The sequence below is a fragment of the Manacus candei genome, unplaced genomic scaffold (assembly GCF_025592945.1).
Source record: "Manacus candei isolate 608988 ecotype Guabito, Panama unplaced genomic scaffold, ASM2559294v1 h1tg000018l, whole genome shotgun sequence".
In the NCBI taxonomy this organism is placed as follows: domain Eukaryota; kingdom Metazoa; phylum Chordata; class Aves; order Passeriformes; family Pipridae; genus Manacus; species Manacus candei.
In genome coordinates this window covers 23116856-23140287 of record NW_026138066.1, presented here as the reverse complement: position 1 = coordinate 23140287, position 23432 = coordinate 23116856, and the positions used below count along the sequence as shown (strand labels likewise).

Below are 23432 nucleotides of genomic sequence, written 5' to 3'. Positions count from 1 at the left end.
ATGTATCTATACCCTAACATATCCCCTGGCTACCTCAGGCAACATGAAGTTGGTTGTAGCATGTAAATAAACTAAAAAAGATGTGATTTATTGGGCAATCAAATTATTCATACTTCTACCACTTGACTAAGAGCTCATAAGGTCTCAAAATTTATTACTACAGGTAACAGGCATACTCCATTTGAATCAATGAGGAAAGGGGCAATATTAAGAATGGAGTATTAGTATAGTAATGTCTAACTAGGAGTACTACAAGGAACAACACTGAAGCTAGAGCTACCAAGAGAAGCAAAATTTCAACTGAGTATCTTATACACTTAGATCAATAGTTATCAATGCTGATGTTAAACTGAAAAAGAGAGTATCAAAAGAGGTAGTTTCTTTTTTTTAATGGGATCATGTAGTAACTTTAGACTATGAGCAGTGTGAAGGCCATTGCTCCTTTGAAAATATTAAGTGGTACTCAGCAAGGGAAGGATGCCACTGCTAAGGTGACCACGAGAAACTTCTCTGCAGAGCATAATTTCAGACAGGTGGAAGTTAGAATGACTTGATATTCTGGCCACAACAGAAATATCATATGGGTCCTGCATATCTTTCTACATGAAGTAGAGAAGCCACTGTGGGAGATGGTAGAGCAAACAAACCCAACTCCTACTGAAGACGCAGAAAATAAAAAATATGTGGACAAAGAATTGTAGCAGGCATATATGAATGAAAAGAGTGCTGAAAAACACTAACTTATAAAATTCTCAGAGTGAATTTTAAAAATAAATACATTTCAGAGGAAAAGTTTAGGATATAATAGCTGTTGTGTTTTCATGCGTTGATGGCGATAATTAAGCACAAAATAGAAAATTCCAAGTACTAAAAGATAGGAGTTGGCTGTTTCTGTTGCTAACATGCAATTTTACTGTCTAGTATCTGTTTCTGAAATTATGTGAAGTACTTATTTAAACACTGTGTTTATCATGGTAAAACATGAGTGACAAGAAAACATCTTGTTTTCATGAATGTGTAGAGAGCTATGTCAACAAAGGTCCATACATGATATTTGAAGAAAAAGCCCAGCCACATTCTGTACTGATTTTTTGTTGATGTAAAAGTCCCCTTGGCCAGCTTTCTCCTTATGGTTATATCCCTGCAAACCTGGAGTATTTTCAAAGAGAGCTTAATGTGTCCCTTCCACCCATGCAAGCAGACTGAATATGGAAGCACAGGGCTGGCTATAGATGCAGTCAAAGTAAAAATGTGTGTGAGATGCTGGAGAATGTGTTAATAGCAAATGTGGGGTAAGAATCAAGATTAAAAATGACATGGAAAAGTTAAACTGGTAGCATGGTAGAAAATAAATTATGTGCTATCGTGGCACAAATTATGTGCTGTCATGGAAGAAGCCATTATCCCAGCTGAATTTTATGGCCACAGTGCCAGAACCATCATAACCTCTTGCAATATCATATTCAGAATATCTCATAATGACTTCGTTAAGAGAAGGGGTGCTACCCCTAAAATCCCAGAACTTAAATTAATCTCTTCATTATCTGAAAGTACATTCCCTGTAATGAAAATTAATTTTTTTCCTCATTTTGTATTCTAAACTATTGAATTGTATTCTGAACTTCAATCAAGTTGCCATATTCGTCCTCAAGAAGTTGACATTCAGTGGTGAAATTGTATTGGCTCCTTTGGGTATTTGGGAGAGGGCAGATAATATTTTGTACTCAGATGCACCAGCTGCCTCACATCCTCTGGGGAGAGAGGAATTTGTGCAGTGACTGACTTACAGTCAAATACTTGGGTACCATTTCAACAACTCAAGGAGACCTGGGACCATTAGACAACTCTCTTCATCTGCGTGGCAGATAGGGGATTCTTAATGTTGAGTTACTCTGGGATTTATGGTTTATAATAGGGAAAATTCTTTTATTTTAAGTGCCCACTGTTTTGCAGATGCTAATTATGCAAAATGGCTCCCTCTGTGTTTCATCTTGTTACCCCTCTGACTGGTGCACTGCTACCCTCATGTTCTTTTGTGTCTCGACTCAATTGACTTCATAAGGGTTAGCAACTTTTTGTTCTCATTATTTAGTACCACACTCTGACTTGTCTCTTGGAAGACTCTACCTGCAAAACCTCTGTTCTGTATAAGTAAAATGGGCAAAATATGAACTTGAAAGGGAGTAAAAATTAAGGATTTGCTTCTGCCAGTCACTGAACATTAGGTTAGTTCTTATATAGTTGTGTTGATGATACAGGTTCTTCTGTTTTTCCCTTTCTTTCTTTCTTTCTTTCTTTCTCTCCTTCTTTCTTCCTTTCTTTCCTTCTTTCTTTCTTTCCTTCTTCCTTCTTTCCTTTCTTTCTGTCTTCCTCCCTCCCTTTCTCTTCCTTTCAATTTGCTGTCATCTTTTAATTTTTTCCACTCAGCCAAAAGCAAAAATCTATAAGCAATGGTCTCATTCAAAGTATGGAAGCTGGCTCCAAAACCAACCAGATCTGACCTTGCTTCAGTTTTAAAACCTTGCTTGAGGGAGCCAGGATCCCTATACTTAAATGATTTAATTTTCAAGCAGTATGAATCATGCAGCAACTGCACAAGTTCTGGCTAGAATATATTCTACATGTGTTTGTTCTTTAGGCAGTAAGAGGAGAATACAGAACTGGAGGTCATTTGAGTTACAAGTGCTTTGGGGGATTTTTTTTAAAAACATTCCTTCTAACAAATGCAGTTTAAATGGGTTTGTTTATATGGTGAGGAATTGGAAAGGCCCAAACTAACCAGGCTTTAAACAGTGTGGCCTTCTTCCAAATTAATCTAAAATATTTTAATCCCTCTGGAGTTTCTTTATCCTCTGCATCTGTGCTATGGTTGAGACACATTTTTAACATTTCTTTGAGGAAAATTACCTTTCTTTCCCTCCAACTGTACTCAACAAGGTCAATGGAGCACTCTTATATGCTATTTAAACATCTGAGATTCATCACATATCTGCACAACAGAAAGAATCATCATAAAAAGTCTAATGAAGCCCAACTGCTGACCAAGTAAGGGAGTCCCCTGACGGATATCAGGGATTAGAAACAAAGAATTGCATGCGAAATTCAGGTTTTTACACTTCAGCTTTTACAATTACGAACTAAACTGCCCCCTAAGAAGGGAGCAGGGAGTGTTTGTGACCCCCAGAACAATTCTGGCAAATCACACTCTGTTTGAGACTAATTCTGAAGTCGTTGCACGGGCTAGGATGGTCCCAGGGTCTGCCTGGGAGCAAGGGGTCCACTCACCTCGTGGGACCCTACCGTGCCTGAGCTGGAGCCTGCACGGGCTCCTCGCTCCTGGGAAAGGAGATACTCCGAGTCATGGTCAACTTCCAGAGCTGGCTATCTCAGCCTCTGGCTGTGAGCCCATATTTGGGTTTAAGGCCTTTTAGTCTTCTAGTTCAGTAGCAAGTTTATGGGACTGAACTCATTTTACTACCCAGTAACTGAAATACTGAGGGAGGCCTAAAAATTTCAATTTTTGTAACATTATTTTCGAGGCATTTCAAAAGCCACTCCTACTCCTTCATTTCCCAATAGTTCCAGTCAACCTGAAATGGCCACAGGGGGCAGATACAACTTGGATGTCTTGGGGGGTTTTGTCTGGAAAACTGTTATAGGATCATTTTTATCTGAAACACTGTTATATAGCTTTCTTTATTGGTGGTTACAGAGCAAGTTTAATACCAGCATTTATTCTAGAGTCAGTCGTCCTTTGAATACTGCTAGACCATGAAGTTCAGATACCTTAAAAAGTTTAAGTGCTTCTTTGAACCTCTGAAGGAAAAGTTAAATGCTGAAGATCTCTGTTGTGTGAAGGCACGGGGCTTCACCGGAGTTGTTTTTGAAATTCTCATCACTAAAGCCCTGTAGACTGAAGACTGTAGAGAAATCATAGAATCACAGAACCATAGAATCATCTGGGTTGGAAAAGACCTCCAAGATCATCAAGTCCAACCCTTGATCCAACACCACTGCGTTTACCAGCCCATGGCATTGATGCCACATCCAGTCTCATCTTAAAAACCTCCAGGGACAGAGAATCCACCACTTCCCTGGGCAGCCCATTCCAATGTCTGATTACTCTCTCTGTAAAGAAATTCTTTCTAATATCTGACCTAAACTTCCCCTGGCAGAGCTTAAGACCATGCCCTCTTGTCTTACTGAGAGCTGCCTGGGAGAAGAGACCAACCCCCACCTGGCTACAACCTCCTGTCAGGGAGTTGTAGAGAGTGAGGAGGTCTCCCCTGAGCCTCCTCTTCTCCAGGCTGAACAGCCCCAGCTCCCTCAGCCTCTCCTCATAGGACTTGTGCTCCAGTCCCTTCACCAGCCTTGTTGCTCTTCTCTGGACCTGCTCCAGCCCCTCCATGTCCTTCCTGAACTGAGGGGCCCAGAACTGGACACAGCACTTGAGGTGTGGCCTCACCAGTGCTGAGTCCAGGGGAAGAATCACTTCCTTGGACCTGTTGGCCACACTGTTCCTGATCCAGGCCAGGATGCCACTGGCCTTCTTGGCCACCTGGGCACACTGCTGGCTTCTGTTCAACTTCCTATCAATCCAAACTCCCAGGTCCCTCTCTCCCTGGCTGCTCCAGGCTGGTGTTGGCTTTGTCCTTAATCCTGGTGGACTCTGCCTGTCCCAACTATAACATGCAGGCAGCAGTGTTGGTCTCCTGCACAAGGGGCTGAAGGATATGGTTTATGGGACAGCATTCTGGGATGGTGATGGCCTGAGTGAAATCATCCACTAAGATCAATCACCCCAATTATCAATTACCTCGATTGTCCCCGCTTTTGAATGCAGTCATACCTACCTTAAACACACTTTCCCCATCTTTTTATGTAGTCAGAGTTATTTTGAGACCTCTGCAAGCCATACAGCAAAGGAGTGAATTCCAAGTGCAGTAGGAGACCACATTGGAGGAAAAACTCACTAAGTACCAAGGGCATTTCTTTTACTTTTTTTACTGGTACTGGAAAATATTCCCTAAATCTGGAGTCTACATCTGGATGTAGAGGCAAAGAGAGGGAAAAGATGAAAACCAATCCTTTAAATTCAGTAGGAGCCTACTTTAATGGCTTGTTTAATCTGCCAGCTGGCACAGCATTCATTGACTTCTTGCTACACGTACTTTAAGAAGACCTATGTAGTTCTTGGAAATGAGTTTATCCAAAGTTGTAGAAATGTAAATATGAATAAATTGGCAAGACTGTTTTTTGGTACTTAATAGAAATCAAGAAACTGCTTAGTCATCTCCAAAGATATTTCTGTCTCAATTTACGTGTAAATACCAAAATAATATGGACTTAAATCAGTAAGAAAGATAGTAAAAATACAGATCTGTTCCCAAAATCTGCCCTCTCTGAGGTACGTGTACATCCTTCAGACTTGGTAATCATATGTATTCCCTATGCAACACCATGCTTTGGGCAGAATTTTTGTGATGTTATTTGTGACACCATTTTGTTTGAAGTAAGTACATTATGAGTTGGTGTCTTCTCCAGCACTCCTTGTCCAAGAATACTGGTCCCATCTTTTTGTGGGTTTTTATTTGGGGTGTCTTGCAAGTCGTATCACTCAATACATGCTCTAAGGTATATTTTGCATATATTTTGTGTGACTGTAAGTGTTCATGTTTTTGGCTTTTAACTCTATTTTTGTGAAGGTAGATGGGTGCGACTGAGTGCATATTTGATGTACAGTGTCAGGTTTATAACTAACATTTATACTTTCCGTTCCTGAAAAGTTAGGCTACATCAAGAAGCATGTCTTCTGTTTTCAATTACTTTCAGCATTGGAAAAGCAAGGGAGAAAAGATTTAACTACAGACCAACCTGTCTTTTATGTTTAGGGAATTGTGTAATAGTATCTGAAGTGACACTTGTCAGTATTTACAAGTTATAAAAGTTTATTTGGTTCAGGTAAGCACTGAAAAATCTGGCTAGTTTACTCATGTTTATGTATGATTTTCAGGTCTGGCTTTTATTTTCTTTGTTCTCCTTAGGGGAGCAAGCTATTTTCAGGGTTTTTATCTTGGGTACAGACTGTTAAAGTCCTCCAAGTTTGTGAGCATTATCATCTGGAATTTTAGTTTGATCCTTCTTTGTATATATTTTCCACAGTCTATTTCTTCTTTCAGACTTCTTTTCCCATTCTGGCCTCTGTTCCCTTGCCATCCTAGTGCTTTTTCCATGTATTTAACAGGGTATCCTTGCAGAGACTGTGTCTCTAGCTGTAGTCCCCTCCTGCAGAGCCATCAGATCTGGTCATTGTGAAGCATCCAACATCAGGAGGCCATAATGTCATAAATGTAATTATTGCTGCTTTCTTCATTTTGAAGAAGGCATAAGATTTGAAGGCTGAGTTCAACAATTGTTTTTTTCAGCTAGACCATAACTAAAGATGAGGTGACTGAGTTTTGAAAAACAATTTGCTTAGTAAAAATAAGCTGCTTTCCCATGTGACTGCATTTGAGAACAGATTTGAAGCTGTCCTCCCTTCCTTCCCTTTCCACCTTTGTATTTCTGGTTTTGGCCAACACTTTGCACACATACAACTGCTCTCTGTGGGTTCACTGTGGAAAAGGTACTTCATGTGCCTTTGGTGCCTAAAACTTACACTGTGAGCAGTCATGTATGCTCTGTGTCTCAGTCTGAGCTGGGTAAAACTTACATGGCAACAAAGGAGGCTGAAGGAGACTCCATAGTGGTTTTAGATCCTTATGGAAGAGGACCTAGGTAGTAGATAATGTGCAGCACAGAAATTATTCTTTTTCTGCTTACTTTTTGATGGAAAAATTATACTTTTTTAAATTTTTTTTTTCTTGACCACACAGATATTGTCTGAACCACTGTTACTGGAAAAATTAAACAACTTTAACATTTATTGGTTTGATATAGTGCTCAAGTGTAACTTCCTTTTGTCACATTAATACAAAACATTTACAAATGTCTGTGTGCTCTCAGTGTTGGGCACACAGGATGCTGTCACATCTCACCTGTCTCGTTTAACAGGCTCTGAGCCAGGCTCTGCTGAAAGTTTTGATGATGCTGTTCCCCAGCAGGGTGAAGCACTGCAGTCTCATGCAGTGATGTACCTATTCCCTGCTGTTGTGCTGTTTGCTGGCAATAAGTGTTCCTGAATGTCTAGATATAGCAGTCAGATTATTGTCAAGATTGTTTACCAGCTTCCCTGTGTGAGTCTCATGAGGGGAGCTGACAATATTGTAGTCTTGCTGCATCACATTTTGTACTGGCTCAGGTAGAATGTGCAAGTGTGTCACCTTGCCTATTTTTCTTTTCATTGTAGCAAAGCCTCACTGTCGTTGGGCCTTCTGGTTTGGTGACATTGTTGTGTCAGTGTTTCCCTGTTTTCAGCTAAACTCAGCATAAAGTGGGGACGTATGACGTAGACTTCAGATATGGCAAATGGTTTGAGGGACATCTATTTTGTGGTACCCTGTCTGAATCGTTGTGCTGAAAGGCTTTGCATTTTTGCTGCCTTGCTTTACCTCTTTAAAGATTCAGTTTTCAACCAAAATGACACAGAATTGCTGCCTATTAGACACAAATTGGCAGGCAACAATCTGGGTTTTGCTTTTAAAGACGACTAAAAGTGTGAGCTGGAAAAGCTCAGTAGAAGTTTCTGCAGCTGGATCTGTTCCAGATGGAATTTCACAGTTTTTCCATGATGCTCTGCTGTTGAATAAGTGGACTTTCAGCTGCAATGTATCTATCACAGTGACGTGCATTGTGTTTGTGTGAGTGTACTGGTATTGGGAGGGAAGATGAGTTAAAGAGCACCAGGCAAGACCTTGAAAATTTATCATTCATTTCTTCTGAGGAAGTGGTTGTCTTGAAAATACTTATTGTCCCTTAGAGCACAGCTAGAAATAACAGCAATCTGAAGAACCTTAGGTATGTGGGGTTTTTTTTGTAATGTTTCTTTTTTTTCTTTAAAAATTACTGCTGCCTCAATAGAGCAAGCAAGAGAGATCTCCTCAACTCTTAGTTGAGTTTATGATCCTCAGCATTAGGAAGAGCTGGATTCCTAGAGCTGCATGTTTTAAGACTGAAAGAAAAAGGATGGAAAATACAAAACTGAAGGCACGGGTAGCTGGCTACATTGTATCTTCATATTATTTTCTATTACTTTTTTATGACTGACTATATAGCTTAATATATCATGATTTTGTATTTTGACATGTCTTCCAGAAAACATGTGGAGTTTAAAGCCTGGCTGAATGAATGTTGCTGTTGGAACATTACCTTAAGATTTGCTCAAACATTTTATTATTTTTGATGGCATTATCTTAGCTTTTTAATCCAAGACGTGAGAGATACAGAGGAAGTATGTGAACACAGTGCTAAAACATTGGTAAAACCTACTTGGAAACAAATTCAGAAAACCTATTGCTGAAATATTGCATGTGAGCATGAAGGTCAACAGGGGTGGTTGCAAGTGCAGGACAAGAGGAGGGTATGAAATGAGAGGGATGGGAGCAGAGTAGCAGAAGTCAGAGTGGCAGATACTTCCCATTTATGATCAGCTCCTTTCCTGGACAGGAAAACCCTTCTCAAGTGGAAAGTCAAATCATAGAACCATAGAATCATAGAATCAACTGGGTTGGAAGGGACCTCTGAGATCATGGAGTCCAACTCTTGATCCAACACTGCCATGGTTACCAGACCATGGTACTGATGCCACATCCAGTCTCATCTTAAAAACCTCCGTGGATGGAGAATCCACCACTTCCCTGGGTAACCCATTCCAATGTCTGATTACTCTCTCTGTAAAGAAATTCTTTCTAATGTCTAACCTCCCCTGGCAGAGCTTAAGACCATGCCCTCTTGTCTTACTGATAGCTGCCTGGGAGAAGAGACCAACCCCCACCTAGCTACAACCTCCTTTCAGGGAGCTGTAGAGAGTGAGGAGGTCTCCCCTGAGCCTCCTCTTCTCCAGGCTGAACAGCCCCAGCTCCCTCAGCCTCTCCTCATAGGACTTGTGCTCCAGTCCCTTCCCCAGCCTTGTTGCTCTTCTCTGGACCTGCTCCAGCCCCTCAATATCCTTCCTGAACTGAGGGGCCCAGAACTGGACACAGCACTCCAGGTGTGGCCTCACCAGTGCTGAGTCCAGGGGAAGAATCACTTCCTTGGACCTGTTTGCCACACTTTTCCTGAATGTGGAGAGCTGCACTGGTGCAGAAGAAATGCTCCTGCACTTAGAGCACCATCTTCCCTGGCTGATGCCTGCCCCTCTCCTAGCTCAACTCCTCTGCCTATTGCCAGAGCTGTGACTGCTGTATGAGCCTCTGGTTGTCATCATGGGCACCAGACCACCCTATCTTGTGTCATTCCTGCTGCATCACTGGGTGGCTAAATCCACTAGGCAAGAGCACCTGCATACTTTCTGCTCCCATGGCTTGTTCAGCTTCATACCTGTGTGGTGGTACCTCACTGTGTGGGTTTGTTGTGGCTTTGCACATCCAGAAGGGACTGGCAGCATCACAGTGGTTAGTACTTGGTGCATGGCCATCAGCTCCTGCAGGCACCTCCGTTTCCATCTGCCCTTAAAGGGATATGTGGTAGCAGTTTTGTTCATGCAGGCCAGAAATTGAAGACTGACTTTCCACTGCTGTGCAGCTTCTGTCTGTGTGATATTCTTTTCCAAGCTCTTATTTTTTTTCTATTAGAAATCAGTGGGAGAATTGGCACTGTCATTTAACAGGGCAAGAAGAGCATTTTCCTCTTTAGTATGTCTTGGTCATGTGAGCTTGTCCTTCTTTCCAATTACTAAGAGCAAAGAGCTCCTAACTGGAAGTTGTTGGCATGGGTGCTGATTTTCTGCTCTTGGAGTTTTGGTGAGAGATGAAGCTGACCAACAGCAGGGGCATTGCCACAATTTCAACTGTCAGGCCACAGATTTGTGGCAAAGCACACTTGAGGACTAAGTGCATGATGTGGGCATTCTTGTAATCAGATGAAGGTCTTTGCTGGTAGAAGCAGATAAAAGGCAAGGGTAACTAGTGAATGATATCCCATGAACCTGCTTCCTGGACTATGATTGCAGAAAAAAGTGAATGCAACTCAGAGTTCATTTTGGGACTAAGCACTCTTACAAATGGTTTTGTGGAGCATAAAAACCCTTCAATTTCTATGTATTTTGTCCTTCAGAATGTGGCCATCATTGTTGTTTCCTGTGATACTTGCACTTATGATTAAACAGTAGTAAGGGGGCAGTGCAGCTTTTCTACCCTTTATATATACAGTAAAGGCTAAGTATTTCCTCAGTGATAACAACGTGAGTAAAAATAATGTGTTTCCCACAAATAAGCACTACAGGAGTAAAAGAAATTCTGCCTTTGTATCCGTGTGCACAAAGGTATGAGAGGATGAAGCAGCCTTTATTGGCAAAATCTCAGATCAGACCAGCTTCTGACATGCAGGGTAAGCTTAACAAATTTTCATAGTATATATTAGATGAATTTGTCCTGTGAGGGTGGAATCCAGTCCTGATTGAAGACTCTGGGAAGTGTGCCAGGGATTCCAGCAGGACCAGGATTCCAACTCTACTTTGTATACAAATAATATTTCAGTATCTTTCGATCTTTGGGGACAACATATTTGAAATACTTCAGAGGACAGTTGAAGAGGAGAGTCAAGGGTCGATCCTTCTACCATGAGAACCAGTGGCTGTGCCAGCGGCTTCCAGCAATGTCCTGTTGCTTCCTTTGTTTGCTAATGGGAAATGATAGACAAATGTCCCAGAGATCAGGGGTGGGACCAGTATATGCAAATCCAAAGGTCAAGAGAAAGCTCCACTGGACCCTTATGTGACTGTGCAGTAGGAGAAAGGAGAGGAAGGAAGTAGGAATGGAAATGGTATACCCAGACTCAACTTCCCCAAGGGAGTAAAGAAAAATGGGGACTTTCCATTACAACTGACTGGCTCTGAGATGAGAGCTACTACTGCTGCATGCTTAGAAGTGTATTGTGGTGTTGGCAGCAGCACACTAGATATTTGCTAACACCTCTGAGACAATGAAACTCTGTAGTGCTTCTTCCTCAGTGCTGAATTAGACCATGGATATGAGAGATGCACCAGCCATGGATCTTTTAGTTGCAGCCCCCAACTAACTCCAGCAGGGACAAAGTCGTATGGAAAGGTCATTGTCAGCACTTTCATGTGCTTCACCCTGCAGCAGCTGGAGCTGACACAGGGCCTGGCAGCTTCAAGGACATTCGTGATGTACACTCTGGTAACCTGTGCTGAAGGTGTGTGAAACATGTTCAGCATCCATATGAATTGAGGGCCCGGATCATGGCATGATCCCGTGGGCCATCATGGTCTGCAGGGCACCAAATGAGAATCTCTGTTCTATGTAATGACTTTATAGTTTTGCTTAGGATGCCACAGAGATGTTAACTAACACGTTCATTGGGTTTAAAAATGCCCCACCAATGTACATAAGCTTTTTTCACTCTTATGATGGAAAACGTACCTTATATTAAAAGCAGAGATTTTAATAGATGGAGGTTGTGACTTCCTTGTTGAAATTCTAGGAAATTTTCTGCCTTTTTCACGTAAAGTCAGTGTTTTGGACATGTGCATGTAGCACAAGTGAAATGTTCTAAGAACTAAAACTGAGACCTTGAGAAACCTCCAAAGTTTGTTTTTCCTATGCTAACTATGAACTGCACTTGGTTGGTTTGCCATTGATGAGTTATGTGTGGAAGTCCTAACAAATGTGATCAGATGAAATAAGGCACAAGCTAGATTGGAATAAAACTGTGTGTTCATATGACCTGGTATGTTTATTTTGCCTTAAGTTCCAAATGAGCTATTGGGAAGGTATAAAGCTGCTTGATAGGAGTTTGTATGATTCCAGAGATATCCAGCATCTCAGATTAAAGAAAGAACATGCCTGAGGTATGACAAAAGACAAATCAGTCTTTTGAACTCCACTTTTTTGACTTAAAGGAAGTTATGCCTGTTTCTAAAAGATCTGAGTGGCACTGAACGCTTCTAAAGCAGAATTAATAGGGGAGCAATGAAAATAACTTCCAAATTTTTTGACAGATTTTATTAAAAACCACGATTTATTTGTTTTGACTGAATATAGATTAAGGAACTCTAATTCTCCCAGATATTGCAGCAGAATGTTTGTCATACCCGCATTTCATGGGTGCCAGATTAAACAAGTCACATTTAGACAACAAATGTTGCTTGCTGACCTGCTTTCAGCTGCAAAAGGGGCAACGACGGGGTTCTGTTTTCACTCCTGAGGTGGAGGAGGTAGAAAGAAAGGGAAATGTCCTAGGGATACAGTAGATATCATGACATGTAGCCAGCCAAAGTAAAATATTCTCTATGCTTCTCCTTAACCAGTCCTTTACTGATAATTGAAAAGTCCACACTTCCACACCAGGGACAACTGAAGTGGAGGCAAATGGGCAAATGGGACATTTGGATTAATGGGGTACAACTCACAAAGCTGCTTGCACTCTTGGTCAGACTTTAATGAGACATTTGATACTTTTGGTGGTAGTATTAAGGAAAAAAAGAGGGCAATAATTTAGGTCTTGTGTTACCATCTGATCCTGCAGTGAGGACAGATCCAAGGACACTCAAATGTCCAGTTGCAAGAATGTAGAAAATCTGTGCGTAGCTGGACTTGGAAGGGTCCTAAAAGTTCTATTAGCTCCCACAGTAGTGAGATTCTACATTAGTGCAGGGTGGGTGTGTGCTGGTATGCAACTTCATTCACCAGCACGAGAGGCTTGTTGGGATAAGGAAGGATGGGGATGTAGCTGGTACATGGTGCATACAGATGTCTTTAACCAAGCTAGGAAATTTAGCAGAAGGTTCCTCTCATTACAAAGAAAGCAAGGTGGCATGTGCTTGTACAATGCTGTGCCCAGACATGGCTTGGGTAGAACCACGTGCAGTACACAGCCGTGCTATATTAGGGAATATGCTTCGACTTGAAGTTTCTTGGCTCAACTAGGTTGAAGCGGATGCAGGGGTTCTGTGTAAACATAGCACTCTGGGAGCTCATTCTGTGTAGTGGAAAGATGACTGATAGGTCTCGAAAGAAAGACATTTTTGTTTGTCAAAGACCTGAGTAGCAGTTCGCATTTTTGCTTTTTAACAGTCTGGCTCATCTGTTTTTTAAGTTCCCTTGGATGCTGACTTGTCTCTGAAACCAGTGCTGGGAATAAGGTGAGGACAGTATTAAATCTGAGCCAGAGCAGTAAGTTATTTCACTGTCTATACTGGAATTATACAGCTATGTGGTTTTGTATGTGTTTCTACCAAGCCAATTTATGTTTTTGCTTTCAAAAAGCATATTCCAGTAAATTGCTATTCAAATACTTAGTTGCCATTTACAATTGTGTATAACTGTACCTTCCTCTGATTTTATATCTTGATGAAAGCTTAAAGAAATAAGATTTAAAAACTTTTGAACTCTCTCATGGGATGAAACATAAAGGGGAGTGGGACTTGCATATGTGTGCCTTGTTCTGTGAGGGATTAAACATCCTTTCTTGAAGAATGGACTTCTTAGCAAGACAGTGAAAGCCAACACATTTTAGCAATAAACCATAGTCAACTGAAGATCAGAGGTGTTATGTGAAGTGCAGAGAGGGAGGGATAGATTTGTATAGCTTTTGAAATGAAGAGGGTTTTTTGCAGGGACATGGTGTTTGCAAGGGCACAAACTTTGCTGTGATTCTGATTCAGGTAGCGTGGCAATGTGAGTAAAGGTTGTAGGTAAGTTACTTGGCTTATTTGTCATCTCTTTGTCTCAGTATGTCTTCAGGAAGACCACAGGGTTCATCAAACATGCCGAGATGTAAAGGTTCAGTCTCAGAATCAAAAGACACAGAGACCCCGAGAAGACCTTTGTATGTGAGGCTGTGTAAAACCTGAGGTCCTGAGAAAGAATTACCTTCAGCATGTTCTGGGAGGTTTTTCTTTTTTTTTTTCTGAAAAACGGCAAGGTCAAAGATCTTTGTAGCATTTTTCTATAGGTCCCTCTTCTGAGTCTGGTGGTGGAAAACTCTCAAGTGTCCACTTTAGATTCTTTCAGTATTATTTCAGTGGTGTAAATTTGAAAAGATGCTAGGGTCTTGTTTTCAGGTAGAAACAACAAACTGATAAGTTTTGTGGTGAACCTTTTCACAGTGTAAGAGTAGCCCATATTCCAGTAATTTGCATATATGTGTGGATGTCAGGGGAATAACACTGGTCAAACTGTTTCAGACATCTACATCTATTTACTAAATATATATGTTTCTGCTTCTTTAAAATTATTGATGACTTCTGCTTGAATTAGGTGAAAAACATACCTGGAAATAATTTTGAGAAAAAAGATATCAAAATATTTTCCATCATACTTTTTAAAACCAAAATTTTTACATTTAAAATAAAACTAGAGAACTTTTGGGGGTTTGGAGGTTGAATGAAACATTGCTTTTGATTTGAAATGGTTTTCTTAGGGACAGTTTTCCTCTTTTCAGAAAAATGAAACTTTTTTTGGTCTGACACCAAATTATTGAACTGTGTAACAGGAAAAAAAATGCAATCAAAGAATAAAAAAAATAAAATTTCTTTGCACACATGAGATGATCACAGAGAGAGATATTTTCACATGTGGTTCTGAAGGCAGGTTCTGGAGTGGAACTGGATGATGTGTTACATTTTGTCCCAGGATGCTTTCACTCATGAACAATTCCCATTTTAAAAAAAGGAGCATTAAAATGTGCATGCTCCCCAAAACGGTTTGTAGAAAATGTTTCAAATAATTGGTACCTTAATCTATAACTAAAGCAATTTTTGAGAGGCAAGAACTGTCTGAGAATCTTAGACAGTTTATACGCTATATAAAAATATATAGTGTATATTATATATTTTTATGGACATAGGAAACATTTTAAGACCAATTGATGTCATTGTCCCGTGGTTCTCAAAGGCTGAAAGACTATCATTTTTGGGAAGACAGTGAACAGCACTGAACAGTAGACTTCTTCAAGTGAACTGATGACTCCTTTTCTTGCACTGACACAACTTTGCTAACTAAATGTTGTACTGTTGACTTGATCTCTATTTCCCAATGGGTGCCTAATTTTTGAAAAAAGAAGACATTTGGATTGCAAGTCTTCTGAATATCATCCAGTGGCTGGACCTCAGTCCTTTGAGAGGAGGCACTTTAACAAACCCTAGGTGTCCTCCCAAGCCAACCATCCATCTGATCTCCACTGCACAGCAGTAAAACATCCTGAGGATGGAGCAAGGTTGCTGCACCTGGGAACTTCTTATCGCTGCTGTGCAATCTCCCAGAGTGGAGGAGGAACAGAAATAGTTCTGGATTGTTGTTATTATCCTCCTCATACTTCCTCATGAGGAAGAGAGCTTGAGCTTTTGGAGATGAGAGATGGTGCTGAGGACCATGTAGAAAGGGAAGGGGTGGATGGATATAATGTGGGTGCACAGAGTCAGGTGCTGTGCAGAAGAAGAATGTACCTTAACAGAGGTGGAGAGAGGTGGTAAAGGTGCAAATAAATCAGATGTCAAAGCGTGTCTGCTTTGGGAAGGTAGAGCAGGAAAAAAAACTTTGGGATTTTCAATTCTGGCACTCAAGTTGTCATCCTAACAGTCAACTCTTTACATTTTAAATCCCTGATGGTGACTATACTCCACAGAATAAATACTGCTGCCTGGTACAGTCTTAGTTTCTCCGGACACCATCATCTGCCTTCTGTGCACAGAAACCCAGCGTGTTGCTTTGAACTTGCTCTGTAGTGTACCATTCCTCCTTTGATCCTTGTCTCAGCCAGGGGCAACCACATCAGTTCTGCAACTCACAGGCCCTCTAGCAGGGGAACTGAGGCTGGATTTAGTGGCACATGTAGGCAGGGGTGGAAACACTTCTTGGGAGAAGGCAGCAGATAAACTGTTCAGTGTTTTTTCAAGGGGTACGTGGTAGTAAGAGTAAGCGAACATAAGATTGGAAAGAAGTCTTATTACAACTTACTTTTTAGATATATGGTCTAACTGTGAGTTAAAAAAAAAAAAACAAAACCAAAAACAAACAAACAACAAACCAGCAAGCAGCAGCAATTGCAGCGTCTCTGTCAGATTTGCAAAATTAACTTTCCCTTTGAACCTCCGCAAAGCAACCCTAGCCAGACAAATGCAATGAAAATCACATCAACAACAACAAAATTTTAAATCCCCCCCAATCCAGGAACAAATCAGAAAGAAAAACACCCCTAGGAAAAGTAAACTAATAAGATAACCTTCCCAAAACCCTTGCCCTCAGCAGCGTTCTAATCCAAAAAATGGGTCAAAAAAAAGCCATGAATTCCCTTAAGCCATGCAAGGCTTTGCTAGTGCCACTGGTTTTATGTGGAGGACACTTGGAAGCTGCACTGGCGGGAAGGAACATAACATCTGCAAACAGAGTGCTTCAAATAACTTACAAATGCACCTTGGCTTTGTTTCCTTTAAACTGCAAGCATCTCATAAGCCACTTTTTAAAGTTTTAGTCAGCATCTGCACGGTGGCTTTCTCTGCAGCATAAATGGACTAATGGGCTGGGAAACGTGGTTTGGGGGGGGAGCCATGGGGGGTGGAAATCCTCGGAGTGCAGCACAGAGTTTAGGATTGCAGAGGAAGCTGAGGCCTCCAGCCCTGCACAGGAAGCAATCTTAGAGCAGGCCTTAAATGCCAGATTCCAGGCAGAGTTTAACTAACCACTGACAGCTCTGTAAACAAAGCAGGGACAAAAAGAGAACAGCTTTCCCTTTTCTGGTAGTCATTTTTGGTTTGGGGGCTGCAGGGGAATTCTGTAATACTCGGCTTGATGGGATATAAACCAAGGCTGGAAGGGCTTTGTATATGAAGAACTGTAAAGGGGAAAATACTTCATGGATTAAAACTTAAAGAAGAAGGTAGGGTATGGGGAAAATTCGTGAATTAAACTACAAAAAAAAATATTGCTTCTTTTTGTTCTTTGAGCAGGCTTTGTATATAGTTTGGCTTCTGTTGGGTGATATTTAAAAGTGGTGGGTTATTTTTCTTCTTTTCTGTTTTCACTCTCGTTTTTCCACCTACTTTTTTCTCTTTTCCTTTTTTTTTCCCCTCTCGTCTCGTTTTCTCCTCTTTTCACTTCTTTTTTCTTTTTCCTCTTTTATGAAGGGGGGGGGTGGGAACGGGCAGACGAGGGCTCGCTTTTGCAAAACTCTTAACTGTCTGTGAAAAACTAAAGAAAATAAGAACTCTCTCGTGCAGTGTTTTTACTGCTCTGACGAAAAATTTGAAGCTTAAAGTTAAAATCCCGCTGAATTGCTGCTTTTGTTTGTGGAAAAGACCTGTGACGTTACAAATAGCTAGTCTGCGGCTAGCAGATGTATACAGCCCTTGCTTAAAGCATGTTGATTTAATTTTAACTAGGAAACTAAACGCAGGCACGGGCTATGTTTATCCTACGAGACGTTTCATTAATCTTGTTTATCTCAACAATGCTGAGGAAGTTAAATTTTTTGATGGAAAAAGAAAATAGTTACAGCGAAGTTAAGGCAGCAAAGCAAAACTAAACGGACTCGGTCGTTTGAACACATCCATTGTGTTTTCGCTCTCGTCTAAGTGATCCTCTCCCTTTCAGATTTGGATCTTTCCAGAGCTTGAAACGCTTAAACACCCACCATGGATGACTTTGAACGCCGCAGAGAACTCAGGAGGCAAAAGCGTGAGGAAATGCGCCTTGAAGCAGAGAGGTGAGGTACTGCATACGGAAAATGGTGCTGGTGGGTCGCCTTTGACTAGCAGTGGCTTTGAGAATCTCTGTCTCAAATTCCAAAGTGTGCTACAGCTAACCAAAGAGTCCTTGTGTTAATGTCTATGTGCCAGAAAATAGCTTCAGTTAATATCGTGGGAGAGATGAGGGGTGTCCAGTGTCTAATTCGCTTAGGCTGTTGTAAATGTCCTGGCTTCCAGTTATTTTGTTATGTGAACATCAAAGGTGGAATATGGGTGTGTGAAATCACTGATAGGAAAGCTCATGCTCAGATGCTACATGGGTGTTGTGCAGAAGGGATTGTGTTTGTCAGATATTTATATATGTTCGATAATATGTATGCTAGAGCTAAAGTTGTAAGATACAATTGAAAGCTGAGATAGATTTGGTATGTGCAGTATAGCATATTTGTGAATTGTCTGCCATTACTATGCAATTGCTGCTGTGCTTGTACTGCCTGTTGCTTTTTATTCATTTATAGTCACTTTATGGGGGCAACAAGGGCAGCATTTGCTACCAGTTATTACAGATTTATTTTGGTGAAAATGAAAGCAGAACTTGATGTGGGTATGATGTTGTCAATTTATGAAAGAAACACCATGAAAATACTGGGAAATACATTTCATTAGCTAACCTGTTTTACACTTGTATAGTTCTCTTTGCTTTTGTGGGATTTCCAATGATTTGCTCTGGAATATGCAGAGAGAAAGTCAGGCTCCACTTATTTTTGTAATGTCTTTAGTGATATAAAGATTTGATTTAGTTTATTAATGCTGTGCTGATTTAAAGAAATAAAAGCTAGGTTTAAGCACATTTTGTTCCCATTTTTGTACTTCATTCTGAATATGGACTTCATTTTCATTTCTGTCCTTTCCCATGATCTGAAAAAACCCTGGTGTTTTGGATTCTGAATGCTACAGAAGAAAAGTGATTTTTCAGAGCAGTTTTAAATGAAAGCCAGCAGAATGCAGTACACTTTGTATGCCTGCTTTGAACTTTTTAATAAGGTCCTGCTACATCAGCAACTGTCTAATGAAAATTGATGATACTTGGGGAGCAGGAGGGAATCCCAGGTAGATGAGATGCAATAGCTAACTTTCTTCACAAAGGGAGTGCTGCCATGCAAAACTGGGTGTGTGAGCTCTTGTCAGGCTATGAGCTGAACCCATGAGCTCTGGAAAGCAGCAGCATTGCTGGCAGATAAATAAACTCCTGTGAAGTGTGGTGGCCAAAGGGAAATGAGGCAGCAGCCTCCCTTTGCACAGTGCAGCCATTGCCATCCCTGAAAGGCAGAGCAGCAAATGTGCCATGCACTAAACTGCCAGAAAGTCTCCCCCAGGCCTGGGGCTGTGTGTGTGTGTTGGGCAGCATGGGAGGGACTGCAGAGCCCATGCTAGTGTATGGTATAGCACGTGATGTTTATATACTTGCAGTGCACTTCTGCTTTAAGAAAATTTGTTTAAGGAAAGGCTCAAATTTTAGGTGGTTTTTTTTTTTTTTTTTTTTTTTGTGAATAGGGACTCTGGGTGGCTTGTGGAGGATGCTGGGGGCTGTAGTTTGGAGGGTGTTTTCTACTACAGAAAAATGTTACTTGACCTCCCTTTGAAGACCTCCAGACTCTTATGTGAGTGTGCAGAGGCTGTGGGGTGGCCTGGGTGTCAGCCATGGCTGGATTGTGAAGGCAGCAGGGAATTGGGGGTAAGGATTCTGCCTTTTGCCACTATTGAAGCTTAAATCCAGGGCTTCGGGTATATACCCCACCCCTGCTTTTGGAAAGTGTTTTAGCCATGTCTAGGGTGGCTTTGTTGAGATTTAGTGTGGTAGTCTTCATGGAGGAGCTGCTCTATGGCAGCCTGGCCAGAAGAAAAGGGCTTAGGCCTGTGTCTCTATTTTCTCCCAAATTGCTGCAGATGCACTCCATGGCCTTTCCCACACATTTGAAACCTTTTAACAATAAATTGCTCTACACTAACTCTTGCTGTACTCCCTCCACTGCTGCCAACTCCAAGCATTCATGTACCACGAGTCTGACTCCTTTAAAGTCATCAGACCGCTTTAAAAATCTCGAGATCTTAAAAATAATTTAGTCTGGCTTTTTCATTTTTGGTTTGCCTTAACAATAACAGAACCTGACTCTCAAATTCAGGCGTGACCCTGGGAGCCAGGGAATCCCAAAATCTGCTCCAGCAGGGGTAGGTAACGTGGAGGAGGAGCTGAGCTCAGTGTTGGTCCCCGTTGCACTGCACTGCTCATGTCTAGTGAAAGGCAGCAGCACTGGGGCAGTCATTAACAAATAAATATGTGATGCTGGATTGGTTTTGGTGAATTCAGATTTTTAGGGATTTGGGGATCATATTTACCTTTAAAATATGACCACAACACCTTCACATACGTGTCATGAGCTACAGCAGGCTTTCCTCTGAACGCTTTCAAGCATTTTATGAAGCGAATTGTGGAGCCCTAAGGTGCAGAGTGGAGGTTAAAAATGTTCTGTCAGCTCTCCAACTGTGGGCTGTAGCCTGACTGTGGGGAAACCACCACTGGTTGTTAGCATTTCTATTGGAAAGGATGATTGTGTAGACTGTAACATGTTTGCTAGGTCTCCCAGACACTGCTTAGACTCCTTTGAACAGAACAGTAAACCCCCAGATTCAAGCATACCACATCAAACAGTATTTGTAGCTCAGCCAGTTGAAGTGACACATTTTGCCATTTCCTGGAATGAAGGTACATGGAATGCATGTCTTTCCAGCCTGATGCCTGTGCCCAAGAAAGTCTGAGGGGTGAAAATGTGTTGTAGCAGCATGGACTCACGCACCTCATGCCCAAGAGGAAGTGACTTGATGTTACTGTGTCTTTACCAGGGGCCAGAGGCCGTGTTGGGACTGGTCAGGATACATGTGCCACCAGATTCCCAAGTGCCTGTGATGCTGGAGCCACTGGTGCCCAGCTATTTAAGTCTAATTTTTGGAGAAACTTAGTCTAAGTTCAGTCCTGGAAGTCTGGTGTTAGGCTTTGTGTTTTAGGGTTTTTTTTCCATTAGAAATCATTTGGAAATGATGCTTTGTTGTGCTGTGTAGCCCTGGCACTGTGAGTTCTTATGCTTAGGATTGAGCCTGTGAAGAGGCCAGTTTTGTCTTTTGAAGACCAGCATTGCGTTTCACCCTTGGTATGTGCTCTGGCTAGTAGTTCATACTGTGGCAACTCAGATACAAATTGACACCAGCTCAGAAAGCAAGTGTGTTTTTTGACATTTTAGTCTCTTACCTTTTCTAGATGTCCCACACATTCTGGATTCCCCACAAAGGCTCACTGCGCCCACCCAGAAATTTTGTCCAGTCGGAATTTTTTTTACTATTTATATTTGTCTGGATCTCTGGAGGCCTATCAACATATTTGTAGCAGCACTGCAGACCTGTCTAGGGGGCATGTGTCCAACAGCAGACATATGGGACTTTGTCCAGCTTTCTCCCAGGCTGTCAGATTTATTGCACGTGCTGAGGCTGGCGGAGACCCAGCAGCCCTTGTACCTCATGGGAGAGCAAGGCTTTTCAGGCATAGACTGGGAAACCCAGGACAAAGTATGGCAGTGTTGGCTGTGCCAGTCTCCTGGAATTTTTCATCTGGTCTGTATTGGTCAGGCGTGAGGTCAGGGAAAAAATGACCCTACCTAGGGGTAGGGATGTTGGGTGATGGGATGTGCTACATCTTTAACTGCTCTGTGGCAAAGCCAAGGCTTTGTCCTGCTCCCCAGAGACAGAGGGAGTCCTTTGCCTGGGACAATGGTTGTATAAGGCTCTGAGGTATCAGTCCAGAGCTGGCTGAAATCAGTGTGAAGCTTTCCACCAACTTCAGTGGGCTTTGGATTAAGCCCTACCTGAGTTATTCCAGCCAGCTGATTTATGAGGCAGTCTCAGTGGCAGCCTTGAAGGAGCTGGATGAATGCTTTACCTTCCCAACCACAGGGTACATACTGTGCTGGAGTGTCAGGGCTGTTACAGAAATGGGTTGCACTTAAGTGACAGGAAAAAATCCCATATGTAATTGAAGCACAGGGGATTGACTTTCAACAAGGGAAAAAACAAATACCACCTGCTGCTTCGTGCCTCTTCCTAGACAGTAAAATATGTTCTCTTGAACAAAACCATTGGGTTTTGTCATTTTGATGTTGTAACCGACACTGGAAGAATTTAGCCTGGGGCTGGGTAGAGTGTGTGTGTGTCTAGAGGAGTGGTGCTTTCTATCTTGCTGATGCACTTTGGTCTGCCACAGTTGCATGCAGCTGCAGTGAAAAACTGAGGTGAAATACTTCTTGAAGTGACAATAGACCTACTTCCTTGACTTCAGCATAATTGAGAGAAAAAATTGACCCCTTAAACTCTCTAAAGAATAGTTCTCAGGTCAATCTATGTAGCACTTAAGCCTCAGTTTTATGACTGGAGGACTTGCCATTGTACCAGCAATGTATTTTCACCTCTACTTGGTGTTCGTGTTGTTTTGGTTTTTTCTTTTTTAATTGTACTACGAAGCTGATCCAATTTACTTCATTGTCATACCATCATGACTGAAGACTTCAGGAAGGTCATTGTCAGATTGGTCTCCATTAAGTTGAAGCTTAACTTTGAATCTGAACCACAGCTTTGCCCTGTGTAATGTTCTTCCCTAAGGGCCTGCAGGTCATTTCATGGGGAAGGAGAGGTGTAGGTCATCCTGTTGTAAAAATAGGGTAAAGAGAAGTGGCTATATAGCATCAAATCACAAATCACTGAAAAGACTCTCTAAATCCATCCTGTAAAATGTCTTGAGAGGGGTCACAGTTGTCCTGACTAAAGGGCTCATCTTTTTGCAGACCAATCAGATGTTACTAAATATACCCCAAAAAAGGGCATGTGAATAGGACATACAGAAAAACACTGCCATTAAAACTGTATAGTTCCTCATAGATTATTAAGGGCAGTAGTTAAAAATTCTTAAAAAAAAAACCAAAACAAAACAAAAAGAAAAAGGATCCAACGGCTCAATCAGAAACTCCTTCCAGTCTCTCACTTAAACAGTTTTATAAGGCAGTGTGGTTCATATTCTTGGATGTGGGTTGGGGAATGCTCATGGAAATAACCCAGCTTGCAGGTCAGGGATGGCAGCAGCCTGCAGCAGGCTTAAAGCCTCCTGGAGTGGTAACTTACTTAGTGCAACTTCAGGTAAAAAGAGTACAGGTGGTTACTTCCAAAACTTATCTTGGTATGACTGAAAAAGGAGTCAAGTGAATTTCAGTCCAGATCCATGGAGGCATGTACAGAACCAGAAAGGCATTTAACATTTTACTGTTCCTGTTGAGTCTCGTGTAGCTCAGGTAAACATACAAAGGACTGATTCACCAAGTTAAGAAGGTAAATCCAGCAGGGTACATCTTTGCAGGACAATGAGAAGCATGTTTCTTGTTTCTTGTCTTCTGGAGAGGTAAGATAGAACATATTTGTTTCCATAGCATCTAAATGATTCTGTAGAGCCAGGAAGTGTCATCCTTGTCACCCACAGAAAGTAAACAATTTCCTTTTCCTGTCCAGGATGGTGAGGGTAAGTGTGTGTCCATGT

The 23432-nt window shown here is 41.6% G+C and overlaps 1 protein-coding gene across 10 annotated transcripts in view; it reads left to right on the top strand.

Moving 5' to 3' along the window:
• Nucleotides 1-23432, top strand: part of CALD1 (caldesmon 1) — a 197098-nt gene that overhangs the window by 82525 nt on the left and 91141 nt on the right. For 9 of the 10 annotated variants that reach the window (XR_007904050.1, XM_051784451.1, XM_051784443.1 and 6 more), the window contains one exon: nucleotides 17709-17820. Coding sequence is in view for 9 of the 10 variants with exons in the window: in XM_051784451.1 (XP_051640411.1) it covers nucleotides 17750-17820 (71 nt within the window). In the remaining variant the exon portion in view is untranslated. Of the gene's footprint in view, nucleotides 1-16719; nucleotides 16996-17708; nucleotides 17821-23432 lie in introns of those variants that run through there. The other variant, XM_051784445.1, reaches the window with a different exon arrangement.